General features: G+C 36.9%; 1 protein-coding gene across 2 annotated transcripts in view; it reads left to right on the top strand.

Annotated features, from left to right (window-relative positions):
- Nucleotides 1–23891, top strand: part of MTCL3 (MTCL family member 3) — a 67820-nt gene that overhangs the window by 17517 nt on the left and 26412 nt on the right. For both annotated transcript variants that reach the window (XM_045391559.3, XM_045391560.3), the window contains exon 5: nucleotides 21543–21614. In XM_045391559.3, coding sequence (XP_045247494.2) covers nucleotides 21543–21614 — 72 coding nt within the window. The remainder of the gene's footprint in view (nucleotides 1–21542; nucleotides 21615–23891) is intronic.

The following is a 23891-nucleotide window of genomic DNA, read 5'->3' as shown; positions in this document are numbered from 1 at the left end:
TAGACTTGACTGAATTTGAATGGAAATACAATTATTTATTTGATGCTTCTGTCCTAGTTCCATTTTTACATTTCAGGGTCAGTTCAATTGATCTTTATCCAGATGGTAAATGACATTTGAAGATGACATTTGAAGTTGTCATTTAGCCTTTCGTGACATTTTCTATTTTATACTTACATATTTCACTTAATTGGAGCATTTATATTCAGCATGATTCAACTTAGAAGCACTTAAAATTAAAACTTCGGAGTATTCTACATTGATCTGCTGGCTAGCTCAGTTATTTAAGTTTATGTCGCCAATTAATCATGGGGGTAAGTGGTTAATACAATTAACTGTTAATTTTCTCTTTCCTTCACAAAGGAAGAGTTTCTTACCATTACATTACACAAGAACCTTGAATAATAGTAGAAATAACTAGACCAATTGCTTACTTATTCAGGTATATAATGAGCAACTAATACGTTAGTATGTGGTTGTATCCACTGCCTCTTTGCATATGAAGAAAAGAAAAATTTTCATAGAACTTTATCAAGTGATCCATTTGTGTGTATTTAGGAGTATCTGTTATATGGAAAGTATTATCCATCAAGGGTAAAATATAGCTATTGGGTTTATTCATTTAGTGGTATGACTAAGTTTAAATTAGAATAATTGTGTTCTAGAGTCATTCTGAAAGTAGTTATCCTATTTTTAATTCTACTAGTGTTAATTTTATTCTGTAATACATATACAATTCTCAATTTTCCCAACTGTTAAAATCAAAAATGAAACTTAGAAAATTATTGACTGGGAGAAGTGGCTCATGCTTGTAATCCCAACACTTTGGGAAGCCAAGGCGGGCAGATCACGAGGTCAGGAGATCGAGACCATTCTGGCTAACACGGTGAAACCCTGTCTCTACTAAAAATACAGAAAAATTAGCCAGGCGTGATGGCGTGTGCCTATAATCCCAGCTACTTGGGAGGCTGAGGCAGGAGAATTGCTTGAGCCCAGGAGAATTGCTTGAGCCCAGGAGGTGGAGGTTGCAGTGAGCCAAGATTGCATCACTGCACTCTGGCCTGGGAACAGAGTGAGACTTCGTCTTAAAAAAAAAAAAAAAAAAAAATCTTTCAGTTAGTTTAACTCCTTACACTACAGCCTGTTCATTGTTAATTTAATGTGAGATTATAGACAAAATTATTAATACTAAATGTTTCATTGTTATATACTTTCCATTTTAAAGCCTGTGGGAAGGTAAAAGGTGGGAGAAGGGAGAGGATCAGGAGAAATAATGGGCACTAGGCTTAATACCTGGGTGATAAAATAATCTTTACAACAAACCCCCATGACACAATTTTACCTATGTAACAAACTTGCATATGTACAACTGAACTTAAAACAAAAGTTAAAAAAATTTTTTTTTAAAAATTATAGGTATTCAAACAATTCAATGCTATCAATGATTTTAAACCACAACTTCTACAATTCTGAGATCATAGTTTTAAATAATCTTTCATTGATTAGATAATACTTGACATTATTTTTCAGGAAAAAAGCTTATAAATATTTTCTGAACCTTCGTACTTTTGAAAATAGCCTTTGATTGATTTCACACAGGAATGGCAGAATAAAATTATTGAGTCAAAAAAATCTGTCTTATTATATATTAGCCCTGGCATTCATTTTGCAATGGCGAAGTATGAGATCAGTCTGACTTGTATTCCTTTGTAGGTCAGATTATTTTCTCTCTACGTATTTATGGATATTTTTCTTCATCATTTATATTAATCTGAGTTCCCCAGTGGGAAACAGGATTCACCCAAGATGGTTCAAATGAAAAGAGATTATTACAGCGGTGTGGGCAGGATTATGGGAACAAACCAGGGCTGGCAAGGCATTCAGAAAAAACTTGCTGCTCTTGGAAGCCATCACCACCCTGAGAAATGAAGACATAGCTAAGGAAATAGTATTGTAGAGGCCAGTGAAAACTAACCGTGGAGTAGGGTCCTCCCAGTGGGATCTATCGCCTGAAGGGGACTTAGCTACTGCCTAAAAATGTGGTGTTATAAAAGAAAGGAAGTGAGGAGAAATACTCTGAACCATCTCTTCTCCCACCTTCCATCCCTCAGCGTGCCTGCCAGTGCCTTGTATTGGCCAAACCCAAGGAGTCGTCAACTGGTGGGGAGAAAGCCTGGGTAAAGTTTGCAGAAGTCAGCCTCCTGGAGCACAGAGCAGGGCAGAGAAGGAACGAGCATGAATCTGAGTAGCTAAAGAAGAATACCCAGTTCAGAAATACCACCTGGGCATATCTAAGTGATGGTCTTTGTTTATAACATGTCCAGAACATACAGAAGATTAACACTTGTTTATTCATTATTTCAGAAAAGCTTTCTTGTATCATAGATTTGATAATCATGTGCTCTTTTTTTCTTCTTAGCATTTTCTTCACTTTGTATTCCTTACTACCTTCTCATCCTTTCATTTTTTAGTCCTTTTCCTCTGTGGCCTTGGAAAATTTTCAAGTTTGTTTTCAATACTATTGAATCAATTTTCTGCTATGTCAGTTGTGCTCCTTAAAGACATCAGTGCAAAATTTCATTCTTGCATTGAATTTTAGTGACCTTTTTGAGTTTTCTTATTCCTGACACCTTCCTAGTCTTTAGAGCTTAATCTCCTCTTACAACTTTCTTGTTAGTTCATAGAGGCCATCTTTGTTATCCTTTTAAGAATACAATATTTTATAAAACTATCTTCTGTTTCTCATAGCAAATAGTTTTCAGAAATGTTTGGGGGCTCTTTTTCTTTTTTTAGCTGACTTTTTAAGTCATCCTGATGCATTTTACTTTTACAGCTTTGAGGTTTGATTTACATACCATAAATTCACTTAATTGTACAATTTAATGGTTTTTTAGTACATATGCAGAGTTATGCAACCATCACCATAACCCAAATTTAGGACATTTCCATCACTTCGTAAAGATCTTTCATGTCCATTTGCAGTCACCTTCTGTTCTTAGCTCTAACCCCAATCAGCTACTAATCTATTTTTGGAATCTATAGCTTTTGTTTTCTGAATATCTCATATAATTACAATCATAAAATATGTCATATTTTGTATCTGGCTTCTTTCACCTAGACCAGTGTTTTTGAGGTTCATCCCTGTAGCGTGTATCAGTAATTCATTTCTTTTTATTTCCAAGTAATATTCAATTGTATATATATGCCACATGTTGTTTATTCATTCAGCAGCTTTTGGACATTGGATACTTTCTAATTTTATAAATAATGCTGTTATAAACATACACATGCAAGTTTTTGTGTGGATATATGTTTTCATTTCTATTGGGTAGATAGCTAAGATTAGAATTTGGGGGTCATATGGTGAATTTGTGTTTGACTTTTTAAAGAAACTGCCAACTGTTTTCCAAAGGGGTTGCACCATTTTACATTCCCACCAGCAATGGATGAGGGTTCCAATTTATCCACACCCTTGTCAATACTGATTGTATATCTTTTTTATTATTATTATTGTTAGTCTACTTGGTATCAAATGATACATCATTGTGGTTTTAATTTGTTTCCCTAATGATATTGAGTATCTTTTCATCTGCTTATTGTGCACTCATATCTCTTATTTTGTGCAATGTGCATTGGCAGTGTTTAGCCCATATTTAATTGGGTTGTCTACTTATTTTTGAGTTCCAATTTAAGCTCTATCTGTATTTTGGATATAAGTCTTTCATCAGATACATGATTTGAAAATGTCGTCTTCTTAGGCTTGTCTTTTTACTTTCTTAATAGTGTCTTTTGAAGTGCAAAAGTTTTCGATTTTGATGAAGTCCAATTTATATTTTTTTTGTTTTATCACTTACGCTTTTGGTGTCACATCTAAGATGTCTTTTTCTAACCTACAGGAAAATTCACTTCAATGTTTTTTTCCTAAGACTTTTGTGGATTTAGCTCTTACATTCAGATCTACAATCCAAATTGAGTCATTTTCATGTATAGAGTGAGTTGGGGATCTAAATTCATCCTTTGCATGTGGATCTCGAATTGCCCTAGTACCGTTTGTCAGAAAGACTATCCTTTCCTTTTTGAATTGATTTTTTCTCTTTTTCTTTCTCTTAGAAGATATCATCATTGAATGTCAAACATTCTTTATAGATTCAATGTTGGCTTTATATACTCACTATGTGGCTTTTTTTCTTAGTCCCTCTCACTATCCACTTGCTATTAGTTGTCCCTTCTCAGAGCCAAAGGTATAGAACAGCTTGATGTGCACAATTCCAGCTCAATTACTGATGATTGTAAACATTCAGCTAGTTCTGGCCTGTTTGAAGTAGGAAAGGCTGCTACTGCAGCACTCAGGTACACTGACTCTGAGGGAGACATATCTTAGAAATATTTGAAGCAGTGTGTAGTTGTTCTTTACCTACCTTTAATATATGAAAAACAATAAACCTCAACATGGGTGCTCCCAAGCCTTTTCTACCTATGTTTCTTCCCCTGAATGTTTGGATAAGGAAAGAATATATCTCATGATTCATTGCACAGCTAGTCACCTACCTTTTTTTCCTTGCCTAATTCCTACTTGTTTGAATATTTAACCACCAGAGAGCTACAGTATTGTCTGTGCAATACTTATTTATGTATTGGGGAAAATAGGATTGGGATGCAGAAGTTTTAGTTGCCTGATTTTTTAAATAACTTTGTTGAATCATATTTTACATATAATATAATTAATCCATTCCAATGGTACAATTCAGTGATTTTGTAGTAAACTTCCAAGTTGTACAACAATGACCAGAAATCAGTTTTAGTACGTTTTCATTACCATAGTAGTAAGATTCTTCATGCTCATTTACTGTTAATTCCTATTTCTTCCTTCCCTTTGACTACCTCCAGCCAATTACTAATCTACTTCTTTTATCTATGAATTTACCTTTTCTAGACATTTCATATAATGTCTAGAATTACACTGTATGTGGTCTCTTAGGTTTGGCTTCTTTTACTTAATACACTGTTTTTCAAGTTCATCTGTGTCATATCATGTATCAGTAGTTCATTCTTTTTGTAAATTGCCCAATAATATTCCACTGGACAGATATCATATTTTATCTATTCATTCACCAGTAGATGGAATTTTGGGTTGTTTCCAACTTTTGGTTATTATGAACAATGCTGCTAGGAATAGTACTGTGCACGTCCTTTGTGGGTATACGTTTTTATTTCTCTTGGGTATGTACCTAAGATTGGAATTGCTGGGTTATATAGCAAATTTACATTTAACCTTTGAAGAAACAAGATGTCTAGTTTTTATTGGTCTGCATGTCCAATCCTTCTGTTTCAGACATTAAAGGCTATATATTAGATGGCTTATATTTCTCATTTGAATTCCGCTGATGTTATTGTTAAGAGAAAATTTTCTCAGATTCTGGTTAATGCTTGATTGCCACCTTAGTTTTTGATATTACTGTGTTTACATTTTTGTCTTTGCCTTCAGATATATTTTAATCAGAAGTAAATGATAGCTTCATACTATATTAACTCAGAATTCTGTCAATTTGAGTAACAATATGAATGGGGTAAATTTTCTTTAAAAAATAATACTTTAGGAAATAAGTCTGATTCATCTTTGATTACTTTCCTTAACTTCATTAATATGTGGAATATTTTATTCCTATGGCAGTGATATCTCATGCTCTTGTGTACATGCATTTATTTCCCCCAGGTACTTATTTTTTATTTATTAAGGCACTACTATATATGTAGTTCTTAAGTTGCTCTCATATCTAAAAAAGATGTATGTGCATGTATGTGTATTCGTTAGCATTATATCAAGAGACTAAGGAATTTCCTTAGCCTAGAATATGGTACTTACTTTTGTTCAAGTTAAATTTTCAGAAACTTAGTGATTGTCCATTTATTCTAAAATAACTTAGAAATGAGCCGACTGACTTGAACACATACCAGTACAATTCCAGAGGATATCAAGATGCCTGTTAATATGAAGTAAAATCAAATTATAACTTATTTCAGTGGCCATGTCTTCTAATATTTGTGATACATTTCAAAATTACCTGTTTGGTATATGGATAGAGATGTCAGAGATTCTGATTACCCTTTTGTTTTAGAATTTGCTAAGTAGTTTTTAAAGTGCACTGAAATTCTTTTCAGAACCTAAAACACATACATATATACACATTCACAGACACATATATGCTTCAGCATACATATACAATATTCAAATGCAGACACATGCACATAGGCACATACACTTATGCACATTTGCTCTGTGAATGTACACATAAGCAAACACACTTCATGGATGTGTTACTTGCTTTTAAAAGATGGACTTTGTTCTTTGCCCTTTTAAATGTACTCTCAATTTTTAAAATAAAGCTAATTACTTCTGTCTCTACTCTCCTTATCATAAAAATTGGAAAAGGCCAAAGAAGATCAACTATCCCCAAGAATAGCTAATTAATATAGAATCAAATCATGAAGAGAAAATTTTTTTAATCCATTTAAGATTGCAGAGAAAATATTCTATAATCTTACTTTATTCATGATTTTTACTTAATGGTACATGGACAGAGATTACAGAAGTTGTGATTGTCATGCTTTATTGATGATGTTTTCATACATTTGTAACAAAAAGTTAAGTCAGTCTTTCTTTTTGTGATTTTTTTTTTTCAGCTTAGTTCAATTATGTCCCTAGTAAATACCTACTCAATGCTAATTAAAAAATATCTAGGCAGGATTCTTCTTACTAGGAACCAAGGAACATACAAGCAAGAATAGAACAAAAAATCGAAATGTTGTCGACATACTAGAGTGATAAACCTGAATTTACAAAATGAAATTTAATATGAATTAATGCAATGTCTTGAAATTTGATTTTTTTTTTAATTTACACAAATACAAGAGGAGTGAAATACATTCATAGGTATTTACACAAAAAAAGGCTTAGGAAGTTTAGTTGATCATAAACTAGGTACTAATTCATATTATATGAGGAATGTTTGAAAGAACTGGGGAGTGTTTATGGCCTGAAGAAGAAAATATTTGAGATGTGATTGCTCTCTTCCAATGTTTGAAGAGATGTACCACGTATAGAAGATAAATTAGATTTTTAAAATCACTTTAAGTGGTTTTTTACTTTAAGTAGATTTGTGATCAAAATAAAGACTTTGTTATTCATTAGAGACATCTGTAAAGGGAATGCATCACCTGCCTCATAGAGAAGCAAGCTCCTGGTTACCGGGAAAACACAGGTAGGGTGTAGGTAGTGTAGGAAAGATTCTTGTAAGGCACTGTACGGAAGGTTGTGTTTCTTGGACTCTTTCCACATACATGACCTTAGCAGTCCAGGGCAGAGTTTGAACATTCCGGTGTCACTAGGGGCCAAGCAGTGTATATGAATGAGTGAAGCTGTCTATATTGGAAGTGATGGGGCCAACTGGAGAGCATAGGTTGTGTGTGTCTTTTTTTTTTTTTTTTTTTTTTGAGACAGAATCTCACTCTGTCACCTAGGCTGGAGTGCAGTGGCATGATCCTGGCTCACTGCAACCTCCACCTCCCAGGTTCAAGCAGTTCTCGTACCTCAGCCTCCCGAGTAGCTGGGATTACAAGTGTCCACCACCACGCCCGGCTATTTTTTTTTTTTTAATTATACTTTAAGTTCTAGGGTACATGTGCACAACATGCAGGTTTGTTACATATGTATACATGTGCCATGTTGGTGTGCTGTACCCATTAACTCATCATTTACATTAGGCATCTCTCCTAATGCTATACCTCCTCCCTGTCCCCTCCCCACAATAGGCCCCGGTATGTGATGTTCCCCTTCCTGTGTCCAAGTGATCTCATTGTCCAGCTATTTTTTTTTGTATTTTAGTAGAGACGGAATTTCACCATGTTGTCCAGGCTGGTCTCAAGCTCCTGAGCTCAGGCAGTCTACCCACCTCAGCCTCCCAAAGTGCTAGGATTACAGGCATGAGCCACCGTGCCCAGCCGAGAGTGTATGTCTTAATATTCAATTTTAACCCAGTGTTGCCATGCCATAATCTCAACCCAACTTTACCCATTCTTCAAATGTTTCAAGTTAAACTGGAAATTTGGATTTTTCTAATGTAAATGGTTTACATTTTTAAATTTGGTAACTAATTCCAAAAATTTTAAAGCATAATTGTGGGCTATCACATTTAACCTAGTCCGGGAATTACCCTCAGAAACTTGCTTCTACATCCTATTAGTGCATTTTGGAAATTAATGAATACTCTGACCTTTAAATTTGTGTTATGAAATATCTTAATTATGTAATTGTGTAAAGAACAATTTTTAAACACTCACATAATGCCCACCCCTTAGTGTCCTGCCATCTTGTAATGGCACATTCAAGCATATTTCTTACAAGATTCTAAACCTGATAGAACAATGTTGCTAATTTCACTGCATTAATGAGTTCGAAGCTGATTGAGATGCAGTGTAGAATAGACTGGACAGCTCATCCTTTTACTTTATACATGTTGGCCACAGTTTTTTTCTTTGCCTCAATTATAAACAAAGGCCTTAAGGAACTGTGGTCACTACCCAGACATAATTTTCTAAATGTCTTTTAATTACTCAATGCAATAATGGTTAGAACCCAATCCATTAACAAGAGTGAATTAGAATACATATCTGCATTTGTTGTTATCATCCATAGTTTAATAAACCTATCTTTACTGTGGATCTAAGATATAAAATAATTTTTTTTTTTGAGACGGAGTCTTGCTCTATTGCCCAGGCTGGAGTGCAGGGGCTCGATCTTAGCTCACTGCAAGCTCCACCTCCCGGGTTCATGCCATTCTCCTGCCTCAGTCTCCTGAGTAACTGGGACTACAGGCGCCCGCCACCACGCCCGGCTACTTTTTTGTATTTTTAGTAGAGACAGGGTTTCACTGTGTTAGCCAGGATGGTCTTGATCTCCTGACCTCATGATCCACCCACTTCGGCCTCCCAAAGTGCTGGGATTACAGGCGTGAACCACCAGGTTCTCAGATTTTTTAAACTGTAAGCTGAGAAATATCCCAGTCTTAAATCCATTTGCTTGGGTGGAGTTCCCTGAGGCTTTTGCATGGTGCCATCCAAGTGTAATACATGATATATTAAAGAAGCACTTAGCATGTTGGCTTTGATTTTTTAAAGCAAGGTCGTGTTGCTTTGTGATCAGTTTATTATTGGCAGTTTGACAGACCCTCTAATAACCCATACCCTGCTCCAAAAGAAGGTTCTACAATGATGAAAGGATTACTTGTATCATACACTATTTCAGTGGTAGCCTTGAGTCCCTTGACAAATCCCAGAGAAGCTTAGTAAATACAGAGGCCAATTCTTCCTAAGGATCCAGGAAATGTTTTCATCATATGATATGAACTACATAATGGAAGACAGCCAATATTGAGTTCTAACCTGACTTTTAAAGGGGATGTTTTCACAAAGATCTTGTAGGCCTCAACTATTACAGTTTCTGATCAATGCTATCTCCTCCAGTTCTATTGTAACCACATCCCATTAACAAGAGAAGCCTCTACTTTTTTTTTTTTCCCCTTCTTTCTGATATCCCATGGTTTTTAAGCTGTCTTAGATTTTCTGGAGTTAAGTTCAGCATTTTACTTTCTAAGTTTCTGATGTGCCTAAATTTCACTGTACTCTTAGGTTGGTGCAAAAGTAATTGTGGTTTTGCCATTTTAATGTTTAATGCCACTAATAGTTACAAAACATGGGTTCCAGTTTAAAGACATTAAGCATTATTACCAAATAATGCACTAGGAAAAGGGCAGAGATGTTCTAAAGTAATTACTGGCACCAAAGAATGGCTTAAAAAGACACCGTACAGTTGAAGGGTCATTCAAACCTATTTGACCCTGTGAAGACAATTCTGATTCCCATACCAAGAAAGACTTAAAAGTTTTCTCTTTTATTTGTAGCCTGATTCAAGGGTATGCTTTACAGATTGATTCACTAATATTCCTTAACAATAAAGAATTCACATAACTCTGTAGTCAATCTGACCTCTGCTGTACGTATCTACTTTATCACATGGGAAAAGAATAGAGGAACTAAGAAAAGGAAAATTTATTGCATTCTTTAATTTGAAAAAATAATAATAATACCTTGATCACAGCTATTTTAGTTTGGCATTGTATTAGTTTTTAGAGCAGAAAAATAGTTTTCTCAGCTTTTAAAATTTGCTTTTATTTAGGCATTCACTGGAGATAGGATAAAATAAGTTTGGCAGCCTCATAACTCAGAAGATAGGAATGGTATCTGGACTTACAGAATGGAGAAAGGGTTTCGCTGTCTAGCAGAAGAGGGTTGGTTGATTTATTGGCAAATTCAGATCTCTGCCTTCATGACATGAACATCTGTATGCCAGATACACCTCCTCACCTCTGACATGTGCCTCTGTGATCATCTTTAGAAGGGAGTCAGAGTGAAAAATCCAGGACTTTTAAAATTTATTATTACGTCTGGAAACAATTTCCAGATTTAAATTGCCAGTCAACTTTCCTTCCCATATCTTCCAACATTATTTATTAGAATTAATGAATTAATAATGTTTCTCTTCTTCCTTTGTCTATTCTTTTTTTTTTTTTTTTGAGACTGAGTATCAGCTCCGCCTCCCGGGTTCGAGCCATTCTCCTACCTCAGCCTCCTGAGTAGCTGGGACTACAGGCACCACGCCTGGCTAATATTTTGTATTTTTAGTAGAGACAGAGTTTCACTGTATTAGCCAAGATGGTCTCAATCTCTTGACCTCGTGATCCACCCACCTCGGCCTCCCAAAGTGCTGGGACTACAGGTGTGAGCCACCACTACCAGCTTCTATTCTTTTCTAAAGTCTGGCTTTTTAAACTATCACTGTAAGTTTGGAAAATCTAATTCTTAAATTAAAATTGAGAATTTCCTGGGTATAGTTCCCTTTGTATTTGTCTTTGTGCTTCAACTCTATAAATTTACATAAGTAGGGAATTTTGGAAAATTTAAAGTTATTTTTCTTCTCTTGCCTAGAAAAACTATAGAAACAGAATGATAAAATTTGCTAAAACTAAGGGTGGGATGGACAAATATAAATCAGAAGCATAGATAAAGGCATTGTGAAGATGTATATATCACTTCTTCCTAAAACTGAAGAATAAAAGCTAAGTTCAAATAGAAGAAACACTTCAAAAATGTGCTGATTCACACCCAATAATAAGCTTAAATGTTAGGATGAAATTTATTAGCTTTTAACTCATATATACCTTTGGTGCTAATTGAACACCTGCTATTATTAAGGGAAGCATCTACAATTTAGAACTGGAAAAGTGAACTTTAAAAATAATTTCTTTTTCTTTTTTTTTTTTTTTTTGAGACAGAGTCTCGCTCTGTCGCCCAGGCTGGACTGCAGTGGCACGATCTCGGCTCACTGCAAGCTCCACCTCCCGGGTTCACGCCATTCTCCTGCCTCAGCCTCCCCAGTAGCTGGGACTACAGGCGCCCGCCACTGCACCCAGCTAATTTTTTGTATTTTTTAGTAGAGACAGAGTTTCACTGTATTAGCCAGGATGGTCTCGATCTCCTGACCTTGTGATCTACCTGCCTCGGCCTCCCAAAGTGCTGGGATTACAGGCGTGAGCCACCGCACCCTACCTAAAAATAATTTCTTTAAGCTCAGTTTCATTAAAATTTTTTTCTGGAATGAAAATAGTGGCAAAGGCAGGGGAGAAATAAAAACAAGGAAAATACATTAAGCTTTATTTTTCTTATGTTTGATAACCTCAACTCTTCCTCTTAGCCTTTTACATTCACGTTTTTTTGCTTTTATGGAATTTGAATAAGGGATATTTTTTATAAATATGAACTAAATTCATTAGCTTAATGTATTTTTTAATCCCAGTGGTGAAAAATGTTTGGTAGATGTGTCAGTGGTTTTTTGCTGCGTAGCAAACCATCCCAAAACTTTGTGGCTTAAAACAACATTTATGTGGCTCATAATTCTATGGTCCATTCTGGTCTCAGGTAGGTCCATGCATGTATTTATGGTCAGCTAACAGCTAGAAGGCTCTGCATTGAGGATTAACTGGCTGTTCACTAGGGCAATAGTAGCAACTGGGCCACATGACTTTTCATGGAGCAGGCCAGCCCAGACTTAAAACACAAGGTAGCAGATTTCCAAGAGAGAGTGAGCAGAATTGTATAATCTCTCAAGGATAGACTCAGAACCAGCATGCCATTTCTGCCACCACATTTTACAGGTCAAAGCAAGTCACAAGGCCAGCTCAGAAGAGGTACAGAAGTAGACTCCACTTTTTTTTTTTTTTTCTTTTTTTCTTTTTTTTAGACAGGGTCTTGCTGGAGTCTAGCGTCACCTAGGTTGGAGTATGTGGTGGGTTTATAGTTTACCACAGTCTCAAACTCCTGGGCTCAAGCTATCCTCCTGGCTCAGCTTCCTAAGTAGCTAGGACTAGCTGCATGCCACCATGACTGGCTAACTTTTAAAAAATTTTTGTAGAGATAAAGTCTCACTGTATTGCCCAGGCTGGTTTATTCACATATTCCCATTTACAGGCATACCTCAGAGATATTGCAGGCTCTGTTCTAGACCACAGCAATAAAGCAAGTCACACTATTGTTTGGTTTCCCAGTACATATAAAAGTTATGTTTATACTATACTGTAGTCTGTTAAGTGTGCAATAGCATGATATCTAAAAAAAAAATGTATGTACCTTAATTTTAAAATATTTTATTGCTAAAACATCCTAAGGATCATCTGAGCCTTTAGCGAGTCATCATCTTGTTGGGTGGCAGGTCTTCCCTGGATGTTGATGGCTGCTGACTGATCAGGGTGGTGGTTGCCAAAGGTTGGGGTGGCTATGACAATTCCCTAAAATAAGGCAACAGTGTTATTTGCCACATCAGTTGACTCTCCTTTTATGAAAGATTGCCTGCAATGCTGTTTGACAGCATTTTACCCACAGTAGAATCTCTTTCAAACTTGGAGTAAATTTTTGCAAACCTTGCCACTGTTTTATGAAGGAAGTTTATAGAATATTCTAAATCTTTTGTTGTCATTTCAACAAAGTTCATAGCATCTTCACAAGGAATACAGTTCATTTCAAGAAATCACTTGCTCATCCATAAGAAACAGCTCCTCATCCATTAAAGTTTTATCACAAGCTTGCAGCAAGTCAGTCACAATCAGGCTATACTTGTAGTTCTCTTGCTATTGTCACCACGTTTGCATTTATTTCCTCAATTGATGTCTTGAACCCCTCAAGTCACCCCTGAGGGTTAGAATCAACTTATTCCAAACTCCTGTTAATGTTTTTGCCTTTCCAATCAATCATGACTATTATTTTTTGTGTGTGTTTTTGTTTGTTTGTTTGAGATGGAGTCTCGCTCTGTCACCCAGGCTGGAGTGTAGTGGCATGATCTCAGCTCACTGCAACCTCCACCTCCCGGGTTCTAGCAATTCTCCTGCCTCAGCCTCCTGAGTAGCTGGGACTACAGGCACTCACCACCACACTAGGCTAATTTTTGTATTTTTAGTAGAGACAGGGTTTCACTAGGTAGGTCAGGATTGTCTCAATCTCTTGACCTCATGATCTGTCCACCTCAGTCTCCCAAAGTGCTTGGATTACAGGCGTGAGCTACTGCGCTTGGCCCAATCATGAATATTCTTAATGGCATCTAGAATGCCATTTCTTTCCAGAAGACTTTCAATTACTTTGCCCAGATTTATCATAAGAATCACTACCTGGCAGCTGTAGCCTTACAAAATACATTTTTAAAATAATAAGACTTGAAGGTTAAAGTTACTCCCTGATCTATGCGCTGCAGAAGGGATTTTGTGTTAGCAGGCATGAAAACAACATTAGTCTCCTTGCACATCTCCATCAGAGCTCCTGTTTGACCAAGTGCATTATCAATGAGCAGTAATCTTTTGAAAGGGATCCTTTCTTTTGAGCAGTAGGTCTCAAAAGTGGGCTTAAAATATTTGGTAAACTGTGCTAGAAATTGATATGCTATCATAAATCCTTTGTTCTTTCATTTATAGAACAGAGGCAGAATAGGTTTAACATAATTCTTAATGACCCTAGGATTTTCAGAATGGTAAATGAGCATTGGTTTCAACTTAAAGTTATCAGCCACATTGGCCCCAACAAGAGAGCCTGTCTTTGAAGCTTTGAAGTTAGGCATTGACTTCTCCTTTTTAGCTATGAAAGTTCTAGATGGCGTCTTCTTCCAATAGAAGCCTGTTTTATCTGCATTGAAAATCTATTATTTAGTGTAGCCACCTTCACCAATCATCTTACCTAGATCTTCTGAATAGCATGCTGCAGCTTCTATATCAGCACTTGCTGCTGAACCTTGCACTTTTGTGCTATGGAGGTGGCTTCTTTTCTTAAACCTCATGTACCAACGTCCACTAGCTTCTAACATTTCTTCTGCAGCTTCCCCACCTCTCTTCCTTCACTTTCATAGAACTGAAGAGTTAGGGCCTTGCCCTGGGGGATGTTGTGAGTTGTTTGATCTTTTATCCAGACCACTAAAACTTTTTGCAAATCAGCAATAAGGCTGTTTTGCTTTCTTATTATTTGTATGTTCACTAGAGTGGCACTTTTAATTTATTTATAGAACTTTTTCTTTTTCTTTTTTTTTTTTTTTTTTGAGACGGAGTCTTGCTCTGTCACCCAGGCTGGAGTGCAGTGGCCGGATCTCAGCTCACTGCAAGCTCCGCCTCCCGAGTTTACGCCGTTCTCCTGCCTCAGCCTCCAGAGTAGCTGGGACTACAGGCGCCCGCCACCTCGCCCGGCTAGTTTTTTTGTATTTTTTAGTAGAGACGGGGTTTCACCGTGTTAGCCGGGATCGTCTCTCGATCTCCTGGCCTCGTGATCCGCCCGTCTCGGCCTCCCAAAGTGCTGGGATTACAGGCTTGAGCCACCGCGCCCGGCCAGAACTTTTTCTTTGCATTCACAACTTGGCTAAGAGGCCTAGGTGTTTGTCACAAGAGGCCTAGCTTTTGGTTTATCTTAGCTTTGGACATGCCTACCTCACCAAGCTTAATTATTTCTAGCTTTTGATTTAAAGTGAGAGACGTATGACTCTTACTTTCACTTGAAAACTTAGGGGCCATTATAGGGTTATTAATTGGCCTTATTTCAATACTGTTGTGTCTCAGGGAATAGAGAGGCCTGAGAGGGAGAGAGATGGGAGAACAGCCAGTTGGTGGAGCAGATAGAACACACACATTTAAGTTAGCCAATTTATATCAGCGCAGTTCATTGTGCCCCAAAACAATTCCAAGAGTAATATCAAAGATCATTCATCACAGATTATTATAATGGATATAATAATACTGAGAAAGTCTGAGACATTGGGAGAATTACCAAAATGTAACAGAGACACAAAATGAGCACATGCTTTTAGAAAAATTGCACCAATAGACCTGCTCACTGCAGTTTCCACAAACCTTAAATTTGTAAAAATTGTGGTATCTGTGAAGTACAATACAGTGAAGCTCAATAAATCAAGGTATGCCTGTGCTTTATATCAACTCTAGATTACTTATGATACGTAACACAATGTAAATGTTATGTGAATAGTGGTTTTACTATATCATTTTTAAGTTTGCATTACTTTTTATTATTGTACTTAAAAAAAATTCAATCTATGGTTGGCTGAATCCACAGATGTGAACCCTGTAGATACAGAGGGCCAGCTATATGTGATATGTCCTGTTTTAAATACTTTTCGGCTCATACAATTTTTACTCTTTAGTCTTTTTGTTGAAAAGCCTAAGACATTTTTATTTTTCCAGCTTCTTTCCATTTTATATTCCAGCTTTTTAAAGGTCTACTTTTAAAGTTGATCTTTTCAAATGGGCTTTTATTTGTTTACCCATTTTTATCATTTATCAACTTTTAGTAACACTTCCAAAACAAATTTGTTTCCAAAACAAATTTGTTTCCAAAACAAATCTAGGTAAGAAATAAAGCTCCAGTAGCTGTTTCCTCATTGAACTGACATAGACTGAGCACCTACTTTGTGTCAGGTATATTTCCAAGAGCAGGAGCTCTAACAGAGACCAATTCTAGGAGCCTGCTCTTGTGGAGCTGACATTGCAGAATGAGAAAACAGACATGAAACAAACAAATATACAAGTAAGTTGGTGAGATTAGAGGAGCTATGGGGAAAAAGAAAAGCAGAATTAGGAAGACAAGGAATGTGCAGAGGAAGAGAATGGGGGAAGGATTTGCTTTTTGATATGAAATGGCCTGGGAAGGTCTCTCTGATTAGGGAACCTGAAGAGACTATGGAAGTGGGTCATGAGAGTGTATGAGGGAAGAATGTTGCAGGCAGAGGAAGCCATAGTCCAAAGGCCCCAAACAGGGGCATGCTTGGCATGTTTGAGGAACTGCAAGGATGCCTGTGACACTAGAGCAAAGAAAGCAGTGAGGAGTGTGGTGGGAGATGAGGTTGAAGGGCTTGTTTGGGATGTGGAGTTGGCAGGTGGGGTGACCACATAGAGTGGGCTGGTGGTTGACAGAGCCAGCTACACATTCTAGTCACTCTGGGAGCTTTGAAAAAATGTCTGGGCCCAATCCCAAAATCTGTTTTAATTGGTCTGGGTTGAAATCTGGTCAAGTCTTTATAAAACATTACCAGAATAAATCTAGTGTGTAGTCAGGGTCTGGTATACCTTAGTAAATAAAGCATGGCTCTGACTCTGAGTGAGAGGGCAAGCCACTGAAAGATTTTGCACAGAATGACACAGCTTGATCACCCTGGCATGTGCCTCTTCCTCACCCACATTCCCCTCTGGACCTTACGATCATGCCTTAGTATGAAGCTTGGGATCCTTCCTCACCCTTTTAGAGAAGAGAGTGAATGCGACCTAAGCAAGCTCTCTGGGCACTTCACCTGTTCTGCCTCTGCCAGGTTGTCTGGGTAAGTGTCAAGGATGTAATAGAAGGAAAAAAGGAAGACTTCTAGGAACAAAAGCCCCTCCTGTCCCCTTCCAAGACAAGTTGGAGACAGAGCTCCTACCTTTTTCAGTTTGCTTCCAGCAGGCAATCCCTGGGCCTCCCTCCCAGTGTTAGTCACAGTATTTACTGATTGATTTAAGAACCAGTAAGTGGTGTATGTCACTTCTGCTGATCCCTATGATGAAAATATTAAAACTCCTGCACATATGTCATATATGTAACCTAGTACCCCAAACCTTGCAGTCATGTTCTGTTACCATAAAAGATATGCTCAGAAATCATATAAGCCTGCTATCTAAATTGCACCTTTTTTCCTTTGAAGTAACAGTATAATGTAGTTGTTCAGAGTGGGAACTCTGAAACTGTCTAATTTGCATCCTGGTTCTAACACTAGCTAGCTGAGTGACAAATCCATTGTGTGCTTCAGACAATGGTGTCAATAAGGCTGTTGTCAGTCTGAATGAGTAGATACATATAAAGTGCTTAGAAAAGTGCATGACACATATTTAGGGCTCAAAAAATCTAAATATTAATGTGTCTATAGTTTCCTTCTTGATTTAATTACCACACAAATGAATCTCTCTTTAATTTTATCAACAGCATAGGTGACTTCTATATGCATAATACGTCTTTTGGTAGCATGTTAGGCACATTCTTCTCTGTTGTTTAATTGCTGAAAACATAGAGATGCTACATCTTAAGTGGAGTAAATTTCAACTGAGAAAAGGAAGGTAATCTCAAAACATTTTTAGAAAACAAACAACCCATTTTATATCATTGCTGTGCAAAAATAATTACTGGCAAAACTCTCTAATTCCTGGCCTTCTCATGGTCAGAAAGAACAGCAGCCTCTTTTGGACAAGCTGAGGCTGGGAATGTAAAGAATTAAGAAGTGAACAAGAAATGTTTTCAACATATTTATCTAGAGAACCATCTAGAGAAGTGCCTGCTTTGCCAGCAAAGATGAAAATCTGAGATTCCATTGTGGCCTCCCAAACTGCTCCCCTAGCAGAGGTTACAAGATTTAGTGGATGATGGTGGGGGAGGACGACAAGGGGGGAGGTTACACAGTTTCATCCTCACAGGAAAGGGACTACTTGGACTCACGTTATTTCTCTAACTTTCTTTATACATATAAATGTCTCATCTTTGTTTCATAGGATTCAGAAAGCTAATAAAAACTTACTGGAATATGAAAATATGATGAAATATTTATTGAAAATGCAAATGTGATACTTACAGGTACTAGCAGCCCTAAAGGCACCGGAAAGCTAATGTATCTTTATTCAAGGGGAAGGCTTTACTTCAGAGCTTTATTTGAGCTTAACACCCCACTTCAGTGATATCTAAATAAAAGTGAAATAGAAAATGCCTCTTAGGAAAGAATGCCCTAATTTCAGCATTTCTCTTATATTAATTTAGAGGTCTCATTTTAACATTGCCCACAGGATAAAGTCTAAATTTCTCAGCTGCACAAGCTGACCTCAATCTTTTCTGCATCTTCTTCTACCCCATCTCTACAGTGGCCCTACCTCCATCACTTCTTTTCAGGAGTTAGTGCATCTGAAAGGCACACTCATTTCTCTATATCTTTACTCCTAAAACAGTTTGTTCAGTTTTATTTCTGTTGAAATTTTGCATATCCTTCAAAAGTCAGTTCTCTTGGATGATTTTCTCTGATTCCCCAGGTCTGGAATTATAGCTTCTTCCTTTGCTCTCTCAGTCCCTTGTTCTTCATTTATTGCCCTGATTTAGTTCTGCCCACCGTTTATCATCCTTTTATCATAATAAACAGTTAGCTCTTTGGGGAAAGAGTACAATATTTCTTAGTCATATGTGTTTGGCATATATACAGTACCACATATAGACCAGAAACTAAATACCTGTGAAATGAATGAAACACAAAGACCAAAAAACATTTCCAGAACTAGAACGTACTTTTCTCGAAATCCCTGCATGTCATCTCTTTATCTCACAGCCATTTGTACTGCCACCCTTCTTTGTATGTCTTCTGTGACGTCTAATTATGACATTTCTTGCTCAATTAGGAGCATTTACTGCTCCAAGTTGACCCTAGGACAATAATTTGACCTGAATGAGATCAAATTCAATCTTTATTCAATGTCCTTCAAGATCTGACTTATGCCATCAGCAAATCTCATGTCACTCCTCTCCTCTCACTCTGTAACATCCATACGAAATTTCTGCCCCAGAAATGGGTTTTCTGTGTGGAATGCCTTGTTTTTCCCTTTTCCTCCTCTTCATCTTCCATTGGCTGGCTACTCATGCACCAGATTCTAGATAAGATGTTGCTCATTTTGGAAATTATCCCTAGCTTCCCACAACATCTCCAGCCCCAGATTAGATAAATTCTTTCTCCTTAGTGATCTAATAGCTAACAGTTAGATATCAGAAAGACTTGGGTCAAGATCTGAAGCTATTGTTACTAGTAATTTTAGACATTTGCAAACTTTAGCTTATTAAGTCATAGATTTTAGACATTCGCAAACTTTAGCTTATTAAATCATAGATCACTGGGCCCCATCCTCAGAGTCTCTGAATCAGTGGGTCTGGGATGAATCTCAAGAATGTGCTTTTCCAACAGCTTTCTGGGTGACACTGATGATGCTGTTCTGAGGAGCACAGAGATAACTGATGCTTTTGATAATTTATTCATCTACTTTTGTTTGCCCCTGTAAACTGTAGTTTCAGCGTCTGCAAAGTGAGGCTAAAAGGAGTGTTTAAAAATTAGTTGAGATAACATATGTGAAGGGGTTGACATGAATTAGGGCTCAATGACAGTTAATATTGTTTTTGTTTTATCTTTGCTTTCATAACACTGTGTTGAATTCCAAACTGAACAGATCGTGCCAAGTAAGCTAGGAACCCCCAAAAGAACAAAGATTGGTTTTATTATTATTGTGTCACAGGTGTCTTATGAAGTGTGTTAGTAGTCAGTAAATAAACATACAATGGAGTGAATTCAAATACAAGCATTCAATAAGTATTTAGTGAAACAAATTTAATGCTTCTTGTAGGTAGCCCCTACCTAGAATGTTCCAGATTTCTCCATTTAGCTCACTTTATTCTTGGTATTCTTGGGACTGTTTTGTTGATTATTACCTAAATTACTTTTTGGTTATGGTGAGTCAGTCCCCAAGCTTTCCTTTCTAAGAAGATTATACAAGCAACAGAAAGAACTTCTTCCTGTAAAGAACTAGAAATGAATAACCACGTGGGCTATTCATTTGTCCCTGTAGTTTCGGTTTCATACTGAATGAAAGCAATTGCATAAAAGTATTCCCCTGCCTTCTGTGCTTGAACATATGCCTTTACTTAACAGTGGATATGGGTTAGAAATTAACATGTGAAGAATTTAACTTTCATTTCTTTGCAAATTTATGAAGCCTCCTCTTTGGAAAAGCCTTTCCTATTTTTACTGTCAGTCTATACCCCTTTGACCTCAGAACCTCGTATTTGGTATATTATATTCATATATTATTAACCTCGTATTTGGTATCATATATTCATATATTATTAGTTCGGCGAGTATTTTTTTCACCAAGTGCCATGTGGCAAGCACTATTTTTATGGTGGTGATGCTTCTCTGTCTCCTCCCCTGCTAAGTTTCAGCCTCCTGATGGTAGATGCAGTATCTAATTGAACTTTGAGTCTCCCCCTCAATGTCTAGTATATGGTAGACATTCATATCTATGGATAATTATTATTTACATACAGAGACCCTTCATTATACTGGTGTGAGAAATGGAACTGAGCACCAGAGATCATATAATGCTTGTCCTTGAAACAGTTTGGCACGAGCTGTGTATTCTTTGACTTCCAAAGTGTTAGTTTGAATTTTAATTAGGATCAGCCAGTAAAATGTGGGAGATTTTACATAAGAATCCAGATTTCCAGCTTCTCTTGTAAAAGCCCACATTCCTGTATCACACAATGAGCTGAAGCTGTGGCTGGTCCACCTGCTTCTTGAGATGGGGCATGCCTTCTCCATTTCACTACAACCCTTACCATGCCCTATCATTTTGCACATGTCGGGGAGGGGCAGGGGGGTGATGTGTGGTGAAGGGAGAATGAAGTTCTTCCAATTCTTCATAAATTCACTGAAAGTGTGCGTTCATAAGCTTATAGCAACCTAACTCCCAACACTGTAAATAATAACTTACTTTTTTCCTTCAGTGATGTGGAATGCTAACAAGCATTTGTTTACATTTGAACTATATATCATATTGAGTAAACAATCTAAATTTTGTCTGTTGTTTTTCTGTATTTTCACAGTAGGTTTCTTGTATTTCTCAAATTAAATAATTGCCAGCTACATTCTACTGTAATGTGTATCCTAGTCCAAAGTAAAAATATATCTAAATCTATCTGGTTTAGAATTCTTTTCCTCCTTTTATGATTACTGAACTAATTCTTTTTATTTGTCTTGGTTTTGTCATTTGAGACTAGAATACTTAAAAACATAAAATTGAATTAAAATTATAGTTTATCCAACTAAATATATTCGTGCTTTGTTTCAGTTATCCTTAAAAAGAAGAGGAAGCAAAGATTTGCCAAAATCTGAAAAAAAGGCTCAACAGACTCCCACAGAGGTATGTGGAAATAAAATTTCAACTAGTACATCAAGTACCTCTAAGTGTATATAATAATAAGCTACATTTATAAATAGATATAATGTCCAGATAAACTTATGGAAAACAAAGTCAAATTTGCTTATCAATTATGTAGTTGTGGATACAGGCAGTATAAATCAGGATATTTACTAATAAAGCCAGCCGTAATATCCCTATTATAATTGCTTTACATTGTAAGCACACAGAAAAATGTCATTCGTACTTTATACGCTGCTGTATTTGAGAACTATACTCATGATGCTAATCTTGTCCTTTTATAATTAATAAGGTCAATAGAAAGGCTGTTCCTATAGTGTCAGGAGAAAGTAAAGAAAGGAATGTTACAGAGGGAAGTCAGAAGGGAGAGAAAGGCTCGTCATATCTTTAGAGACCCCTGGAATGAAGTAATTCTCCATACCAGTGATTGGAGAAGCAAAATAAAGGAGACAAAGGAATAAAAATGAAAGTTGAAAGATGTACTCAACATGGGCTTGTTAAAAACCTTAGAAACACAGCCACAGTAAAGACTAGCTCTGCTTCCAAGGTAAAAAGAGGTGCCAATGGTTGTAATGAAGAAGATTTTAAAATGGAAGGGGAAACATTTGGGATAAAAGTGACACTATTGTTAAGGAAAGGGATCCCGATCCAGACCCCAAGAGAAAGGGATCCCGATCCAGACCCCAAGAGAGGGTTCTTAGATCTCACGCAAGAAAGAATTCAGGGCGAGCCCATAGAGTAAAGTGAAAACAAGTTTATTAGGAAAATAAAGGAAGAAAAGAATGGCTACTCCATAGACAGAGCAGCTCCGAGGTCTGCTGCTGGTTACCCATTTTATGGTTATTTCTTGATGATATGCTAAACAAGGGTGGATTATTCATGCCTCCCCTTTTTAGACCATCTAGGGTAACTTCCTGATGTTGTCATGGCATTTGTAAACTGTCATGGCACTGGTGGGATTGTAGCAGTGAAGATGACCAGAGGTCACTCTTGTGGCCATCTTGGTTTTGGTGAGTTTTAGCTGGCTTTTTTACTGGAACACGTTTTATCAGCAAGGTCTTTATGACCTGTATCTTGTGGTGACCTCATATCTCATCCTGTGACTCGGAATCCTTAACCATCTGGGAATGCAACCCAGTAGGTTTCAGCCTCATTTTACCCAACTCCTATTCAAGATGTAGTTGTTCTGGGTCACATGTCTTTGACATTATGACTCTCCAAAAGCACTTGGCTGGATATTAACCTTTAAACTATGTCCATTGGATTCTATGGTACTGTAGTATACTTTTATGATTACAAGGTTTTTTTCACATTCGATAGATAATTTAACTAAAGTGATTTTAAATATTCAAAATTTGAAAAAGTTGATCTCAGACATTTTTTAAAGCATAACATATTAACTGTATATTATTTTCCTTTTTCCTCTCTGTACCTGCTCTATTCCTGCTCTGTTTTCTCTGGTACTTGCACCAGAATGTGTATAGACCTCAGCACTTTTAGAATCCCAGAGAGTCTCACAGCCAAGACCATGATATCATTTTTCTGTACCTTTCTCTCTGTTCCCTTAGTAAGTCCAAATATACTCTGTCACTACAGCTTTTCCACTCTGTCTTTGCTGTCACTTTATTCAACTCACTCTAAATATTTTGTTGTGAATCATTTCACGTGTTGCCATGAATCTTCTTTCCTACCTTGTTTATGGAGTAGACACTGTATCTACATTTTTCCTATTCTTACACTTTCTGTGTTAAAAGTTTATTTATTCTTTTCAACCATAGTCTCTGATGCAGGAATTCTTAACCGTTTAGTCTTGGCTTTATGGACCTCCACTCACTATGCATGTGGGCAACTTTCTGCAAAAACATCCACAACTTTAATCAGTTTCTCAGTGAGGCCTGGGACCTTACAAAAGTCAGGATGCCATGCAATCCACCAGTTTGCCCAGTTCGCCCAGTTTTCGTGGGCAAAAACTTCTTATTTATATATACTGCAGCATTTCAAGTTTCTGCTATCATTTCCAACACATCTATTTTCAGAGCTTATGACCTGTCACTTTACAAAAACCCACCCTAGGAGATGGATCAGGCTATCTCCGATGGTATATCTCAATTATAAAATGGTCCATTTTTACAAAATTATAACGCGATTCCAATGTTCAGTCAAGGTTGCAAGCCATTGATCCACATATTTGAATTACTGAAAATATACCATTCTATTGAATTCTTGTTTATGCATTCATCTCTCCTACTTAGCCAGGCA

The sequence above is a fragment of the Macaca fascicularis genome, chromosome 4, assembly GCF_037993035.2.
Source record: "Macaca fascicularis isolate 582-1 chromosome 4, T2T-MFA8v1.1".
NCBI lineage: Eukaryota > Metazoa > Chordata > Mammalia > Primates > Cercopithecidae > Macaca > Macaca fascicularis.
This window is presented reverse-complemented; position numbering and strand designations above follow the sequence as displayed.